The sequence below is a fragment of the Phyllostomus discolor genome, chromosome 4 (assembly GCF_004126475.2).
Source record: "Phyllostomus discolor isolate MPI-MPIP mPhyDis1 chromosome 4, mPhyDis1.pri.v3, whole genome shotgun sequence".
Classification (NCBI taxonomy): Eukaryota; Metazoa; Chordata; class Mammalia; order Chiroptera; family Phyllostomidae; genus Phyllostomus; species Phyllostomus discolor.
In genome coordinates this window covers 149477004-149492430 of record NC_040906.2, presented here as the reverse complement: position 1 = coordinate 149492430, position 15427 = coordinate 149477004, and the positions used below count along the sequence as shown (strand labels likewise).

The 15427-nt window shown below is 39.0% G+C and overlaps 2 protein-coding genes across 5 annotated transcripts in view; one reads left to right on the top strand and one right to left on the bottom strand.

Moving 5' to 3' along the window:
* The window catches only part of ORC3 (origin recognition complex subunit 3), a 63553-nt gene extending 60605 nt beyond the window's left edge, over nucleotides 1-2948 (bottom strand). For 2 of the 3 annotated variants that reach the window (XM_028509406.2, XM_028509407.2), the window contains exon 1: nucleotides 2864-2948. In XM_028509406.2, coding sequence (XP_028365207.1) covers nucleotides 2864-2887 — 24 coding nt within the window. In that variant the 5' untranslated portion in view covers nucleotides 2888-2948. The remainder of the gene's footprint in view (nucleotides 1-2863) is intronic. The other variant, XM_036024446.1, reaches the window with a different exon arrangement.
* A 75-nt stretch (nucleotides 2949-3023) lies between these two features.
* Nucleotides 3024-15427, top strand: part of RARS2 (arginyl-tRNA synthetase 2, mitochondrial) — a 68935-nt gene continuing 56531 nt past the window's right edge. The window contains exons 1-2 of one of the 2 annotated variants that reach the window (XM_036024448.1): nucleotides 3024-3129; nucleotides 13340-13413. In XM_036024448.1, the coding sequence (XP_035880341.1) occupies nucleotides 3094-3129; nucleotides 13340-13413 (110 nt within the window). In that variant the 5' untranslated portion in view covers nucleotides 3024-3093. Of the gene's footprint in view, nucleotides 3187-13339; nucleotides 13414-15427 lie in introns of both variants that reach the window. The other variant, XM_036024447.1, reaches the window with a different exon arrangement.

The following is a 15427-nucleotide window of genomic DNA, read 5'->3' as shown; positions in this document are numbered from 1 at the left end:
ACTTTAGAGGTAGAAAAGAAAACAAATGCTGATGAAATTTAACTCAGAAAGGTTCCATTTTTATAAAACTTAGAGAAGAAAGAACATTAGCATACATTAAAATGAAGATCAAGAATATATAAAATAGGCCTGACCTATTTTATACATTGGAATGATGATTGTGCATCATTCCACAAAGTGAAAGGTTGCTGGCTCAACTCCCGGTCAGGGCACATATTTGGGTTGCAGGTTTGGTCCCCAGTCAGGATGTCTACAAGAGGCAACCAACTTATGTTTCTCACCCTTTCTTTTTCCCTCTTTCCTCCCCTCTAAAAATAAATAAAGTCTAAAAAAAAGAGAAGATACAAAATAGTTGTGCTCCTATCTAAAAAGAAGTATTTATTTCTTAATTAAATTAAACTCCAACTATCTAGAACATGGATGGGAAATACATAATGTATGATATTTTGTGTCACCTTTTTTCATCTGAGAAACTCTTACTTTCATCCATTATTGGTCAACTCAAACCTACCTACTCTGGGAAATCTCCAATTCTCTAGTTAAAATATTCCTTCGCCTAAGATCTCACACTACTTGAATATCTTTATTTTAAATCTCTTTCACACTCTATCACAGTTATTTAGGGTCTGTCTCCCAAAGTAGTTTGTGAGCACCTTCAGAGCAGACTGCATTCAGTTCATAATCATTTCCCCAATGTTTAGGATAGTGTTAACATAGACATTAGACCTAATTATCATACAGAAGGAATGCTTGCCAAGTAATATTCCTGGTAATTTCCTAGCTACAAACATGTTATAATTTGACTAGTGATACACAGCCCCCAAGCTACTGGTCTTATGTGTATTCTACCAATCCTAAAGCCACATATCATGGACAGCTACTTAAGATTGCCATTTCTAAGGAAAAGGAAAATATGTATCTAGAAAAAGTCATCTCAGGATAGTGCTGAAGACAGCAGTGAAAATATAAAGTGGTCATTTGGATTACGGGATCCAAAGTGAGAACTCTGCCTTACTTATACTTTTGTATCTGCTACTAGTGGAACTATATAAAATACACATACATATTTAGAAAAATGGTGTGGTACCATGACAAGCTTGGCATTGCCTCCTTTCTATGTCCATCTGCAATTCAGAAAAGGAAAAGGAGCTTTGAAGGCATGAGATACAAAGAATACCAAGAATGAATCATAATTTATAGCAATGGTAGTAATAAGGTTAACCACTCTTAACTCCTGATCAAGGAATGTTATTTGAGATGGACGAAGAATCTAGGAGGACAGCTGACAGCAAGAAAATATGACAAAGAAAGAGAAGTCTAGTAGGTTAGGGGTAAAAAAAAACCCCAGCAATTTCATGAACTACAGAAATAGTCTTTAAAGATTCTTATTCATGCAAGAACTCCTTCATAACCGTCTCAATACAACCATTTCTGTTATGCCATAAGTACTTTCCTGGAAAAAAAAAACTCACAATTTTGCCAGATACCAAAATTCAGAGTCTTACACAACAAAAAGGATTAGGGGACAAATCACTATGGACAAAAAACTATGGAACTTTACTACCAGGGCAAAACAAAACCAGCACCAATCCTAATTTAAAAAAAAAATAGCCCTTAAATCTCTTCTGGCATTTGCTTCTAGCATCACAGTTAGTCAATCCTTTGAAAACTTAAACCCTAAGCTTGTAGTTCCTCCTTGATATGTGTAGTCTTGGAAGGCACTGCTTCTCATAATTTAAATCAAAATTAAAAGTTAGATCCATGGTGCAATCCTCTTCATTAATCTGGTTTAACAGAGCGAGAAATGTCTTTGCAGCTTTTTCATCTGCATTCTCAGCTTTATCAGACAGCTTAACTAAAAGGGCTTCCAGTTGCACTCATTATTATTAAAGAAAGGTCTTTGTCTACTGCAGTGCTATCCAACAGGACTTTCAGTAATGAGGGAAGTAAAATAATCCGCACTAGTATGCAGTCACAGCCACAGGTGGTTATGAGCACTAGAAGTGTGGCCGGTGAGACTGAGAAAATGAATTTTTAATTTTTTAAAATTTTACTTTAATTTAAATATCCATATGTGTCTAGTGGCTACAGCACTGAACAACAAAGCTTTAAAGTTCATCATCTTACCGACGACACTGCGTCTTGCAATTCCTGGCCATCTAAGCAGCCAATATGAGGTCTATGATCCCCTCACATACACACATCCTACATTTTTTCCTAAGACCCCCTTCTCTATCTCTACTAATTATACAAACAAATATGCCATTTTATTTCCACCTTCTGGTCCAAAGAACATGTCATTCTCTCTGCTAAAACTGCACCCCCCCCTTCCCAGACCTCTACCTGATTTCGACTCATTTTTCAAATAGCAGCTAAAATGTCTTTCTCCAAATGCCTTCCCTGATCCTCCGCAATCTAGATTAGGTTCTTCACGTTATTCTGCTCTCTCACTTAGAATTTTCTTTCTTCTTAACATTTTCCACAACTTGTGGTCAGTTTCTCTGTTTAATGTGTTTGAGTGCAAAAACTGAGTCTACTCTGTATCCTGGTACCTACTGGAGTTTTTGACGCACAATAAATATTTATGAGAAGGAAAAAGTACGGGAGACTAGGGCACATCGTCCGAGCATTCGACCTCCTCAACCACAATTTAAAAGTCCTCCCAACCAAAACACTAAGGCACGTGAGCGTCTTTGCTTCCAAAGTTAGCCTCAAATGGACCTGGAACAAAGATCCTCACCTCTGTCCGCTGCACCTTACCCTGAAGTCGGCACACCTAAACCTACGTAACCTCCGCTTCGTGCCTTCCTGAAAAGAAAAAGAGGCTGTCTTTGAGTCTTAGGGGCCGCCCGCCCCTACGTACCTTGGACACAGAGGAGGTGGCCATGATACCTGCGGCTCCCGGGAATCCAGAAACTCGGGATTTCCCGCGCTCCACCGCGGCAGCAGGGCAGAGGTTAGTGGCTGGCTATTGGGCTTCCTGATTGGCTGGCGTCACCCTCCGGGGCGGGCTTCCGGCACGCTGAGGCGGGGCTGCAGAAGGCGGGGTGTGGCTCCAGACTAGTGCCGGGACTCGCTTCGTGGAAGGCCAACATGGCGTGTGGCTTCCGCAGGTCCATCGCCTGTCAGGTACGGACCGGGAACTGGCAGAAGGAGGCCCCCGCACCCCGAAGCCACCTAACCGCGGTGGGCCGTCCTCAAACAGCGGGATGGCGGGTTCTGAGAAAACCCTGTTTATTTCTGCCGCCTTCTCCCCCTTCTTTGGTGATGTTTCAGCTGATGACGGTAGGGCATGCGGCTCAGAGCAATTTTCACGTTGAAAAGTACACTTTGAAAAGCATTTTTGCTTTTCCCCCAGTCCTTTCCACCCTAGAGCGTTGTGTGCTTTATCTGGGTGAAAAGTCATTGGGCCATGATTAGACCCCATGGAAATTAATATTGACCTAGTGAAATCAGGAGGCTTTAGCTAGAAATGAATAAAGATTTACCTAAGGGTCTTAAGGTTTGTAAACCAGAAATACAGTTGTGTAATACAGAGTGTTCTGAAGACAGAAAAACAGGGGATTCATATAGTATTGGGTTGGCCAAAAAGTCTGTTCTTTTTCCCCAATGGCTCTGATAGTGCTTATTTCTCCTTAATTTCATTCAAAACCATTTTGTTAGGTTGTATTGTGACAGCTGTCGTATCAGCCAGTGTGCATTCAAAAAGTCTTATCAAAATTGGCGAACTTTTGTGCGGCCATTTTAATATTGGAGATGATAGAAGATATGCAATGTTTTGGCGTATTATGCTTTATTATTTCGAGAAAAGTAAAAACGCAGCTGAAGCACAGAAAGATTTGTGCTGCGTGTGGAGAAGGTGCTGTGACTAATCGAACGTGTCAAAAGGGGTTTGCAAAGTTTCTTGGTACTATTGACATTTTGGCCAAATAATTCTTTGCTGTGGGGCTGTCTTATGCATTGGAAGATATTTAGCAGCTCCCCTGGCCTTTACCCACCAGTAGCCAATAGTGGAAGATAAGCTGACATACTCAAAATGTCCAAATCAGTAAAGTCATTGGTGAAATTGAAAAATGTGTCTTTCATTTTATTGGAAAGAAAAACATAATGGGCTCTTTGGTCTACCCGATAAAATGGAATCACTATAGTCAAGTTGCTAAATTACTAAAATCAAGTACATTGATGTATGAGGAAACAATTCAATTATTGTTTTAACTAGCCCGGAAACTTAAAATTTTAAATTTCCCAGTCCCACATTAATGTCTGGATATACACCAAACCTCCAGGTAATCCTCTAATTACTCTCTGAAGGAAAAGAATCACTTTCATATGTTCAGACCACTGATCACCTAGATCAGGGGTCATCAAACCTCCCACCTGTTGGGAACCAGGCCGCACAACAGGAGGTGAGCTTGAATGTAATGCACTTGAATCATCCTGAAATCACCCATGCCATCCTCCCCACCCCACACTGCTGTGGAAAAATTGTCATCCGTGAATCCTGTGCCTGGTGCCTAAAAGTTTGGGGACCGCTGAGAGAATTACCATCTAGGACCAATTCAGAGGATAAGAACACAAAACTAATTTTCAGGAACTTTTTGGCCAACCCAATGTTTCTTCAGTGTTCTTCACACTTGGTGAAGTTGGTGATGGATCTGAATTTTTATTCTAAAGGATCTAATTTGAACAGTGCTCATTTATGTTATGGTCATTTTGGCTGCCTGCCTCAGTTTTTGGTAACTCCAAAGATAACATGAGACCCTGTTTTCCTTGATTTAGAGTCATCTTCCAACACTTCTTTAATAAAGAAGAGAAAGAATATTTCAACAACCTTACCCTCCAAATCATTTGGGAAAATGTCTCTGAACCCTGAAGTTTTCGTTGTTACCTTATTTGCTGCCTATTTGAGTCAGAGCAAATCCAAGCTTGTACCTGAGGAAAGCCTCTGCAAATGTGGGACTGCTTGTTCATTGGCTCTTGGTGGCAAATGTCCATACCTCACCTGGTTATATTAGGAAGTCAGAGTGAGGAACCAGAGGTTATTAACAGTTTAAGTAATTTAAGATCTGGAAGAGTAATTGATACCCTTTCAAGAATTTTAAGACTCGTCGCTTTGCAGACTATTGTATGGATAAAAACACAGAGCGAATTTTCATTAAGATGTCAGTTCTGTCACCTAGAAGTCTGGTTACTAAAGCATAAGGATCTCTTTTGCATTAGCAAAATTAGGGTTTTTATGTGATTACCAGATATTTTGATCTTGAACTTGGCTCCTAGCTGAATTTAGAATTTTTTTCTAGAGCCAGAGTGATAGGATATTTTTTGGCTTTGTGTTCAGTACCTGGCTATGAGGAATAGGAATTATGTGTGCTTGGGAAAGGGGTGGTTGAGAGCTGCCCAAATTTGATTAATTAATGTGTTTTCTCATACAGAGAGCCAAGGATTCTATTATAGTACAATCTCTGACTTTAGATTGCCAAGTCTAAGCTTAGAATTGCACCTGGTACTTGGTAAACATTTAATACATACTAGCCATTATTATATTACACATTGGTATCTGTGGTCTTAGGTTTCCAAACCAGATCTGGAGTGCATGGATTTTTCACTTTTGATACTCCTTGAAGAAGTGCTCCCTGCCTTCAGCTTGAGATTTCTTCCTCATTCAGTTGTGTTATTTAGTTTATTTCTCAAGGACTGTTTTTAATATTTTGTGGTTATCTTACATTTGAGCTTTACTGTTACAGTCTTTTATTATTTTATTTTTGAGTATAGTCTTTTTCGTTCTCTAAAGCTTTTTTCTGTCATCAATATGAGGCCTTAAGTAGATGGTTATCAATAGGCCCTTGTTACACCTGTGGTAGCCTAGATGCAGCCCAGTACCAGGAATGGCCCCATTACCTGAAAGTGAAAAAAGAAAAGAAAAATCCTGTAGCTAAGGAAACCTATAAGCCACATTCCCATCAGAAAAAGCACTAAATACAATGTTATTATTTCCAGAATAATTATGAACCTGTGAGAGTGTAGGTAAATTAAAAACCATGCTCTCTGACATTTCACCACTTAACAGTGGTTCTTTTATCCTGTGTGTGTGTGTGTGTGTGTGTGTGTGTGCACGCCCCATGTATTTGAAAGCTATTTCTGTAATTAAAAGCACACATAGCCTGGACACTGATTGTTAACATGGAGGGCAGCTGGCATCTTCCTAAGCAGTGGTTCTCAAGGCTTGGCTACAGACTGGAATCATCTGAGAAGCATTAAAAAATACTTAAATGTAGGTCCATTGGCCTGGCATGGGCCTTGAAGCTCTAAAAATAATCAGGTGATTGTGCTGTTCACCCAGGCTCGATAACCACTAACCAAGGACGACCAGGAGGCAGAAAGGTATGGTACAGTTGCACATTACCACTGCACATTACAATCAACCCAAGAAATTTTTAACATCCTGTTGCTCAGGTCACACCTTGTACTAATAAAATCAGAATATCTGCATGAGCCAGGCATCAATGTTTTCTCAAGATCTCTGGGTCATTCCAGTGTGTAAAAGTATGGGAACCACTGGTACATTAGTGATTAAGAACACTGATCATGAGGACTTGTGGGTTTATATCCAGCTTCTCTGATGGGTAAGTTCTCTGTCCCGCATTCATAAAATCTGGGACATTATTTAGCTACTTTACAGGTTTCATTAGGATTTAATGAATTAATATGTATATAGTACTTAGGATTGTGTTTGGTGCATTGTATACACCAAATAAATATTATTCATTATTATATTAAATTAGAATGCTGAGGATGTTATTTTGAACCCCCTTTCTGCACCACTACCATCCCAAAGGCTTTCTGATGTGGGGGACATAGTAATACATTTACCCTCAGTGAATGCTATTTGTACCACATGAGGCTAGATCACCAGAAAGCTACAATACATATCTGAACCTTACTTAATTTTCAATGGGAATTCCTTAGTAGTACTTTTATAAAGTTGTGATTTGGTATAGAAAAAAACTCTGTTACATTTTTGCAAAAATAATGCTTGTTCATTGTTAAGAACTAAGTAATACAAAAGAATTTAAACTTCCCTGTAAATAATCACCATTGATAGGTTGACCTTAATTTTAGATCTATTCTTTTTGCAAGTATACAGGCAGGAAAAAAGAAGGAAGGAAGATAGAAAAGAAGACTGGATAGATATGCATTTTATAAAAATTGGACTGCATTGTAATGGGTTTTTATTTTTAATTTAGGTTTGCTTGTGTTTTTTCTTGTTTTATGATGAAAAATCTCCAACTACTAAAAGTGTAATAGTGTTAGGATTCCCCATGTATCATCCATAACTTAACTGCTGTTTTACAGAAAAAAAATATTAAACAAAGTTTTGCTTAAATATAATGAAAGAAAAAGAAACCAAAGTACAATGCAAAGAATTATTGATGTATTTCCTAAATGAGTCCTCTGCAGTTAAGAAAAGAGATTATGCAGAATGTTACAACTTGGAGTGTTTCTTTCAAATCTTGATGTTTCAAATTTAGGCAGTATCAACCCACGGCAGACAGGAAGACTTTAGAATTTATCTGGGTAACTTTCTCACTCAAAGTTTGTAACACTCATAGTCTATTGATTAACCTATCTGCACACCTAGCTTTTATCCTGTTCATTTTATATTAAGTTGGATAAATGCTTACTATCATTGCTTTTCCTGGTACATGGCTTGAGTGGCTGGATTTCTTTATAAGTAGAGTTTTTAAAGTAGGGCTCATGCTGCTTTATTTTTTTTAACTTTACTTTTTTTTAAAAGAAATTTATGACTTCTCAGATAAAATAATCCTGGACGTATCAAAAGGAGGCTTCCTTAATCACTAGAAAGTTAGCATGTTTAGAAATGATATCAGATAGGGAGAACTGGGCGCATAAGGCAACTGGGAGTACATAAGACATCTGGGGCGCACAAGATCGCAGTGGGTGGACCCTGAGTACGCAAGCAGCAGCTGGCGGACCCAGTGAAGCAGCGATTGTGGACCGAGACAGAGCGCGCAACCCAGGATCCCAGAGAAGGGACTGAGGTCCCAGGAGAACAGAGCTACCGCCATTGTTCCCTCCTGCCCCTGCCCCCACATACAATGTCACAATCTAGCGACTGGGGTGCCCAGCCCAGTGAACACCTAAGGCTCTGCCCCTCACTGTATGAGGAGCAACCAGACCAAAAAAAAAAGAGAGAGAGAGAGAGACATGTCTAAAACAGAAAAACAGATCAATGCCCCAGGACTCATCCTTTTGAGCGACCAAGAGATAGCCAGTCTATCAGATGCACAGTTCAAAACACTGGTGATCAGGAAGCTCACAGAATTGGTTGATTATGGGCACAAATTAGATGAAAAAAAAGCAGGTTACCATAAAAGAAATGAAGGAAGATGCACAGAGAACCAGTAGTGATGGGAAGGAAACTGGGACTCAAAACAATAGAGTGGACCAGAAGGAAGAAAAACACCAAACAGGAAAGAATGGAGAAATAAGAATTCAAAAAAACGAGGAGCAGCTTAGGAACCTTCAGGACATCTTTAAACATTCCAACATCCGAATTATAGGGGTACCAGAAAGGGAAAAGGAAAAGCAACAGATTGAACACATATTTGAGCAAATCATAAAGGAGAACTTTCCCATTCTGGCAAAGGGAATAGACTTCCAGGAAATCCAGGAAGCTCAGAGAGCCCCAAAGAAGTTGGATCCCAGAAGAAACACACCAAGGCACATCATAATTACATTAGCCAAGGTAAAAATGAAGGAGAGAATCTTAGAAGCAGCAAGAGATAAGGGGACAGTAACCTACAAAGGAGTTCCCATCAGACTGTCAGCTGATTTCTCAAAAGAGACCTTCCAGGCAAGAAGGGGATGGAAAGAAGTATTCCAAGTCATGAAAGGCAAGGACCTACATCCCAGACTACTCTATCCAGCAAAGCTTTCGTTTAGATTGGAAGGGCAGATAAAGTGCTTCTCAGATAAGGTGAAGTTAAAGGAGTTCATCATCACCAAGCCCTTATTTTATGAAATGTTAAAGGGACTTATCTAAGAAAAGAAGATAAAGAAAAAACATGTATAGTAAAAGGACAGCAAACTCACAATTATTAACAACCACACCTAAAACAAAACCAAAAGAAACTAAGCAAACAACTAGAACAGGAACAGAACCACAGAAAGGGAGATCACATGGAGGGTTAGCAACAGGGGAGTGGGAGGAGGAGAGAGGGGGAAAAGGTACAGAGAATAAGTAGCATAGATGGTAGGTTAAAAATAGATACGTGGAGGATAAGAATAGTATGGGAAATGTAGAAGCTAAAGAACTTATGACACATGGACATGACTAAAGGGGGGGATATGGGTAGGAGAAGGTGTACAGGGTGGAGGGGAGTGAAGGGAAAATGGGACAACTCTAATAGCATAATCAATAAAATATATTAAAAAAAGAAATGTATGACTTCTCAGATAAAATAATCCTGAATGTATCAAAAGGAGGCTTCCTTAATCACTAGAAAGTTAGCATGTTTAGAAATGATATCAAAATAGATTTAGAAAATCAAAAGTCTTTATTTTAGAAATAAAAGCAACAACTGAGCAGGTGAAACAAACATACCAGTCTTCAACTTCTCTAGTGGATGAATCTAGTCCTGTGTAATATCATTGCTAAATTATTTGCTTTAACCAGTTCATGTTCTTCACAATTAGGTAACAAGGCTACAAAGTGCATTTTTTCATCTCTGGATTTTTAAATTTAACAACTTACCCAGAGGTAGCTCAGTGTTAATTTTCTGTTACATTATCCTGACATAGTAGTTTACTTTGATCTATAGATTCAGTTTGTGTCTTTTTTAATGAAATATTGAATCATGAAGAAAAATATAGATAATTTTCAGGCACCCATTACTAATTGATGTGCATTCATAGCTTGTAAGTGACATGCACAGATATGGCAAACACAAAACCTCATGTATGAGGAAAGAGAATTTGCAGGCATGGTTAACCAGGAGATTTTAATAATATTTGCAATAATTAATTTTTAATTATTAAATTGTATATAAGTGGTCATCAAACTGTAATTATCCTTCTGCAACTTGGAGTTTTGTTTGTTTGCCTCAATTTTTTAAAAAATCTATAATGATGCATGGAGGTTTAGTTCTTTCAGTTTACTGCTGAGTGTCATGTCATTGCCATAATATACTACAGTTAAGATTTGGTTCCTCAGGGTTTTTCCTTTTACTGAATATGATGCCCTATTACCTCCCATCACTTGGTCACACCTGTGATTCCAGCTACGACTTGCGTGAACAGTTTTACATGTGCCTCAATTCACTCACTGCTAACAGCATCCCATTCCGCCTGAAAGCCTGCTGATCCCTGCCTATACTCAGCTCACATGTGACTGAGTTAATATCAAGGACAGCCACCCGTCAATGGGGTATGGAAGCTCCTGTTTTTGGATAGACAATTTTGGTAGATACCATGTATACTTCTTAGGAGGTAGTAATGGAAATTAAGCTCCCAGTGCCTATAGCAGTTGCCTTGAAGCACAATGTTGTGTTAACTTTTTCTCTTTTACTCTCCCCAGTCATCACTTCTGCCCTCAGGAGTCACCTTCCAAATGAACTACCTACATATAATCCTTTTCTCAGGCCCTGCTTTTGAAGGAACCAAGATATATATCTACGAATACTTTTAATTTTGAGGGGGAAGGAGATGATTTATTTCTATGGCTTCAGATGAGTGAGACCAAGTTAGGATGCCCTCTGTTAAAGCTGCTCTACTCTGCTTCAGAATGTTTTACATCTTTCTTTGGCTATCACTTTTTGAAGAGTGGCTTTGGACTTTGTCTCTGTCCTTACATATTTGCTGCTGGAAAACCAATGTACCCATCTTCCTGTCCTCTTGCTTCTTTGCTGCTCTTTTTATATTTTAGGGACACCAAGTATCCTAAGGTTGGATTATCTTAATGCAATTGTTTTATCTTTCTCTGGTTGCCTTATGTTTTTATAACTGTATTCTCTAATTATCTTAGAACTTCTATGTCATATTTTTATTTTTAATTATGACTGTTCTCTTCCTTTGTGTTTCTTAATCATTCTGTATTAAAAATGTTTTATCAATTTAATTTTTAAACTCCCTTTTTATCTCATTCTGTTTGTTTGTCATGTCTTTTAGTTGTCATTTATTGTATTTACAAATGTTGAAGCACTTATGAAGAATGTGTTTGTCTTCATTGGGTTATATTTTTCTTCTAGATAAGAGTTCTTTGGTCTCCTGTATACCACATTCCCTCTCTTTTTCTTTCCCTCTTCAAGTAAGAGTGTGTGCGCTAGTGTGCTCATGCGCGCGCGCTCTCTCTCTCTCTCTCTCTCTCTCTCTCTCTCTGTCTCTGTCTCCCTCCCCCCCCCATTTATGCTTATTCTTTTTCTTCTTGCCCAGGCTTGTCAGCTCTGCCCAAAAATTTTGTATATTTTCCTGCATTGCGCAGGTGATTTCCTCACTCTTCATTTCAGATTTGTTCTCGGCTCACCTCACTTCTTTGGTTATAAAAATATAAACTCTGCAGCTCCACATTCCTCTTTTTGTCTCTCCAGTAGGTTGTGGTGACCTGTACATATATTCCTGAACTCTAACTTGGCATATTAGATTTTTGCTTCCTAGCCCTGGTATTTTTTCATATCTGCCTAAATATGAAAAAAATACCACTCCACATGCAACACCAAATCAAAATTTATTTCCTGTAATTGGGGAATGTACGAGTGTTGTGTTTCCACTGGGGAGGTTCTCAGTGTGCTGTCCTGGAATCTTCACTTCTGCTAGAAGGTGCTGGAATTCACTTCTGTTTTACTAATTCTCTCCTGCAGCTCTCCGGCATCTCCTATTCATAGAGAGAGGAATACCTCTGGATTTGGGGTATTAATGAGGGTTGTTAATTCAAGTTAGGAGCATAGCTAAACAAGCTGCACCCATTCCTCTTCAGAATGTGCTATATCCTTCCTTAGCTATCACTTCTGAAGTTTATGTCTTTGGATTCTGCCTATCTAGTGTATCCATTGATGGAGAACCAGACATCCTATGTACTTAAAAATCAACGTATACTAAATCAAAGCAGAAATGTACACAGCATCTTAAAAATATGACAGCTCTTCCAGGTCTGCAAGTTTCAACTTTTTTTTTAACATTTGTGAAATTTAACAAAGTTTTTTTTTACAATTTCAGAGTAATGTTACTAGTCAGGAGACAGTGGTTTTAGTTTTACTCCTATTGAGAATACTTACAAACAACTCTGAAGATTTCTTTTCACATTCTTTACTTTTCCTGTTTACCCCATTTCTCCTTTGTCTTCTCCCTCAACAGCCATGGTTTGTCCATTGCAAAGGCTTCATAAAAATTGAAGAGGCGGGGAAGAAAAATGAAAACAATTTTAATTTCACTATGCTGTACTTCTATTTCACTGTTTTTAAGCATTTCTCATTGAAAGGATGCAGGTATGACATGGGGCTAGTGGAGGTTCATGTTTTAGATTGCTTGTGTTCACATTCAGGCTCTTCCACTTAAGCCAGTTACACAAGTTCTTGTATTTCACTTTCATCATTCATGAAGTAAAGTATGATAGTGTGAAAGTCATGGGATTATTTCAACGAAAAATTAAGGCATATAAGATGTGCCTGTCATGTAAGAATAAATCAATAAAGGAGGTCGACTAGGGCAGTAGTTTGCAACTGTGGCTACCCATGCATTACAGTCATTTAAGGAGCAAATATCCCAACCCTTGCTATTCTGCTAAACTTTTAATAGGGCCTGGGGATCAGATTTTCTCTCGATATTTGTTTGCTTGCTTATGTATGCTTAAGTGCCATAAGATTTTTGTCTCTTCTTCTTGCCATATCCCCAATTCCTAGAACAGGGTCTGGCACAAACTCGGTACTCAATAAATACTTTATGAATGAATAAAATGAATTACATTTGGTTCCTCTGTGGTTTATCTCCTTTTTAAAAAATAATTTATTTTTAAATATACATATATAAAATTCATTTTGGGGAAGAGAGAACAATTATGTTTGTTTCTTATCATCAAACCCTCTCACCCTCAATCTCTGACAGCCACTGATCTGTTCTTCATCCTTACAGTTTGAGTTTTTCCAGAATTTTAAATAAATTGAATCTTAAAGTATGTAGCCTTTTGAATGACTTTTATCACTTAGCATAGTGCATTTGAGACTCGTTTAGTTAAGTGTCTCAGTATTCCTTTTATTGCTGAGTAGTATTCCATTGAATCTGGAACAAATATATTAATAGTCATGCTCCATTTTGTTTTTATTTTTAGCTTTCCAGAGTATTGGATCTTCCACCAGAAAACTTAATCAAGTCAATATCTGCTGTTCCAATTTCCAGGAAAGAGTTAAGTATATTCATAACAATTTAAAATGTTGCTGACTTTGTAAATATACAAAAAAAAAGTTACTCTTCAATTTACAGAGTAGTCCTTGGAATTAACATAGTAGTATGCTTGTGTTGTTGTGATATTTATTTAGGCTGTTAACTATAATTATGGCAAAGTCTTGAAGAAGAATGAAGAATAAGGTTAAGATTTCATTCTGTAACAGCAAATAAAAGAACTAAGTTTGTAGTTGAAAGATTCTTAGAGATTATACATCTATCTGATGCTTGAATGCCATTGTACAATATTTACCTGCTAGGTTTTTTGTGGAGGGGGGGGGTTGTTTGTTTGTCGGTTTTTTTTCTGGTCTCCATTTGAGGACTCTTGGTGATATGGAGAACTATTGGTTAAGACTACGTGCAACCAATAGTTGCCTTATGGAATGCAGGGACGTATCTATCTCTTTGTGACTTTGGTCATTCTAAATGGTAAGTGTTGGACTTCTGGCCAAGATAGAAGCATAGGTAGACACACTGTGCCTCATCGCACAACCAAAATAAGGTCAGCAACAATTTAGAAACAAGATAACAACCAGATCTGACAGAAAATTGATCTGAATGGAAGTCGGACAACCAGGAAAATAGACGCGTTCATCCAGACTGATAGGAAGGGCGGACTCGGGCAGCCAGGCATGGGTTGCAGTGGGGAGAGCATTGGGACCAGGAGAGTAAGGCTTCCTGGCACAAGACTGCAGCGGATGGACCCTGAGTGTACAAGCAGCAGCTGCCAGGCCCCAGCCAAGGGGTGGCAAACAGCAGACCCAGCAAGGCGGCAATTGTGAAGCAAGGCACTGCTAGCAACCCAGGATCACAGCGCTGGGAAATAGAGCCTTGGGGCACTGATTGAGAACACCTGTGGGGATTGAGGAGCAGGGAGGGACTCCCAGCCTCATAGGAGAGGTTCTTGGAGGGTCCCACAGTATGCACAAGCCCACCTACATGGGAATTGACACCAGAGGGGCCCAGCTTGCTTGGGGGAAGCAGCGGAAGGGACTGAGGTCCCACGGAGAGCGGAGCAAGCGCCATTGTTCCCTCTCGGACCCCACACCCACACACAATGTCACAACCCAGTGACTGGAGTACCCCGCCCTGGTGAACACCTAAGGTTCTGCCCCTTATATATAACAGGCACAACCAGACCAAAGGAAAAAATAAAATTAAATTAAAAAGGTGGCTCAAACAGAATTAAAAGCCCCAGAGCCAGTTTTTTTTTTTTTTAAGTGACCGAGAGATAGCCAACCTATCAGATGCACAGTTCAAAGCACTGGTGATCAGGATGCTCACAGAATAGGTTGATTTTGGTCACAAATTAGATGAACAAATGCAGGCTATGGTAAGAGAAATGAAGGAAAATGCACAGGGAACCAATAGTGATGGGAAAGAAACTGGGACTCAAATCAATGGTGTGGACCTGAAGGAAAAAAAACAAACAACCAGAAAACAATGAAGAAATAAGAATTCAAAACAATGAAGAGAGGCTTAGGAACCTCTAGGACATCTTTAAACGATCCAACATCCGAATTATAGTGGTACCAGAAGGGGAAGAGGAAAAGCAACCAGTAGAAAAGTTATTTGAACACATAATAAAGGAGAACTTCTCCAATCTGGCAAAGGAAATAGACTTCCAGGAAGTCCAGGAAGCTTAGAGAGTCCCAAAGAAGTTGGATCCCAGAAGAAACACACCAAGGCACATCATAATTACATTAGCCAAGGTAAAAATGAAGGAGAGAATCTTAGAAGCAGCAAGAGACAAGGAGATAGTAACCTACAAAGGAGTTCCCATCAGACTGTCAGCTGATTTCTCAAAAGGGACCTTGCAGACAAGAAGGGGCTGGAAAGAAGTATTCAAGTCATGAAAGGCAAGGACCTACATCCCAGATTACTCTATCCAGCAAAGCTTTCATTTAGAATGGAAGGGCAGATAAAGTGCTTCTCAGATAAGGTGAAGTTAAAGGAGTTCATCATCACCAAGCCC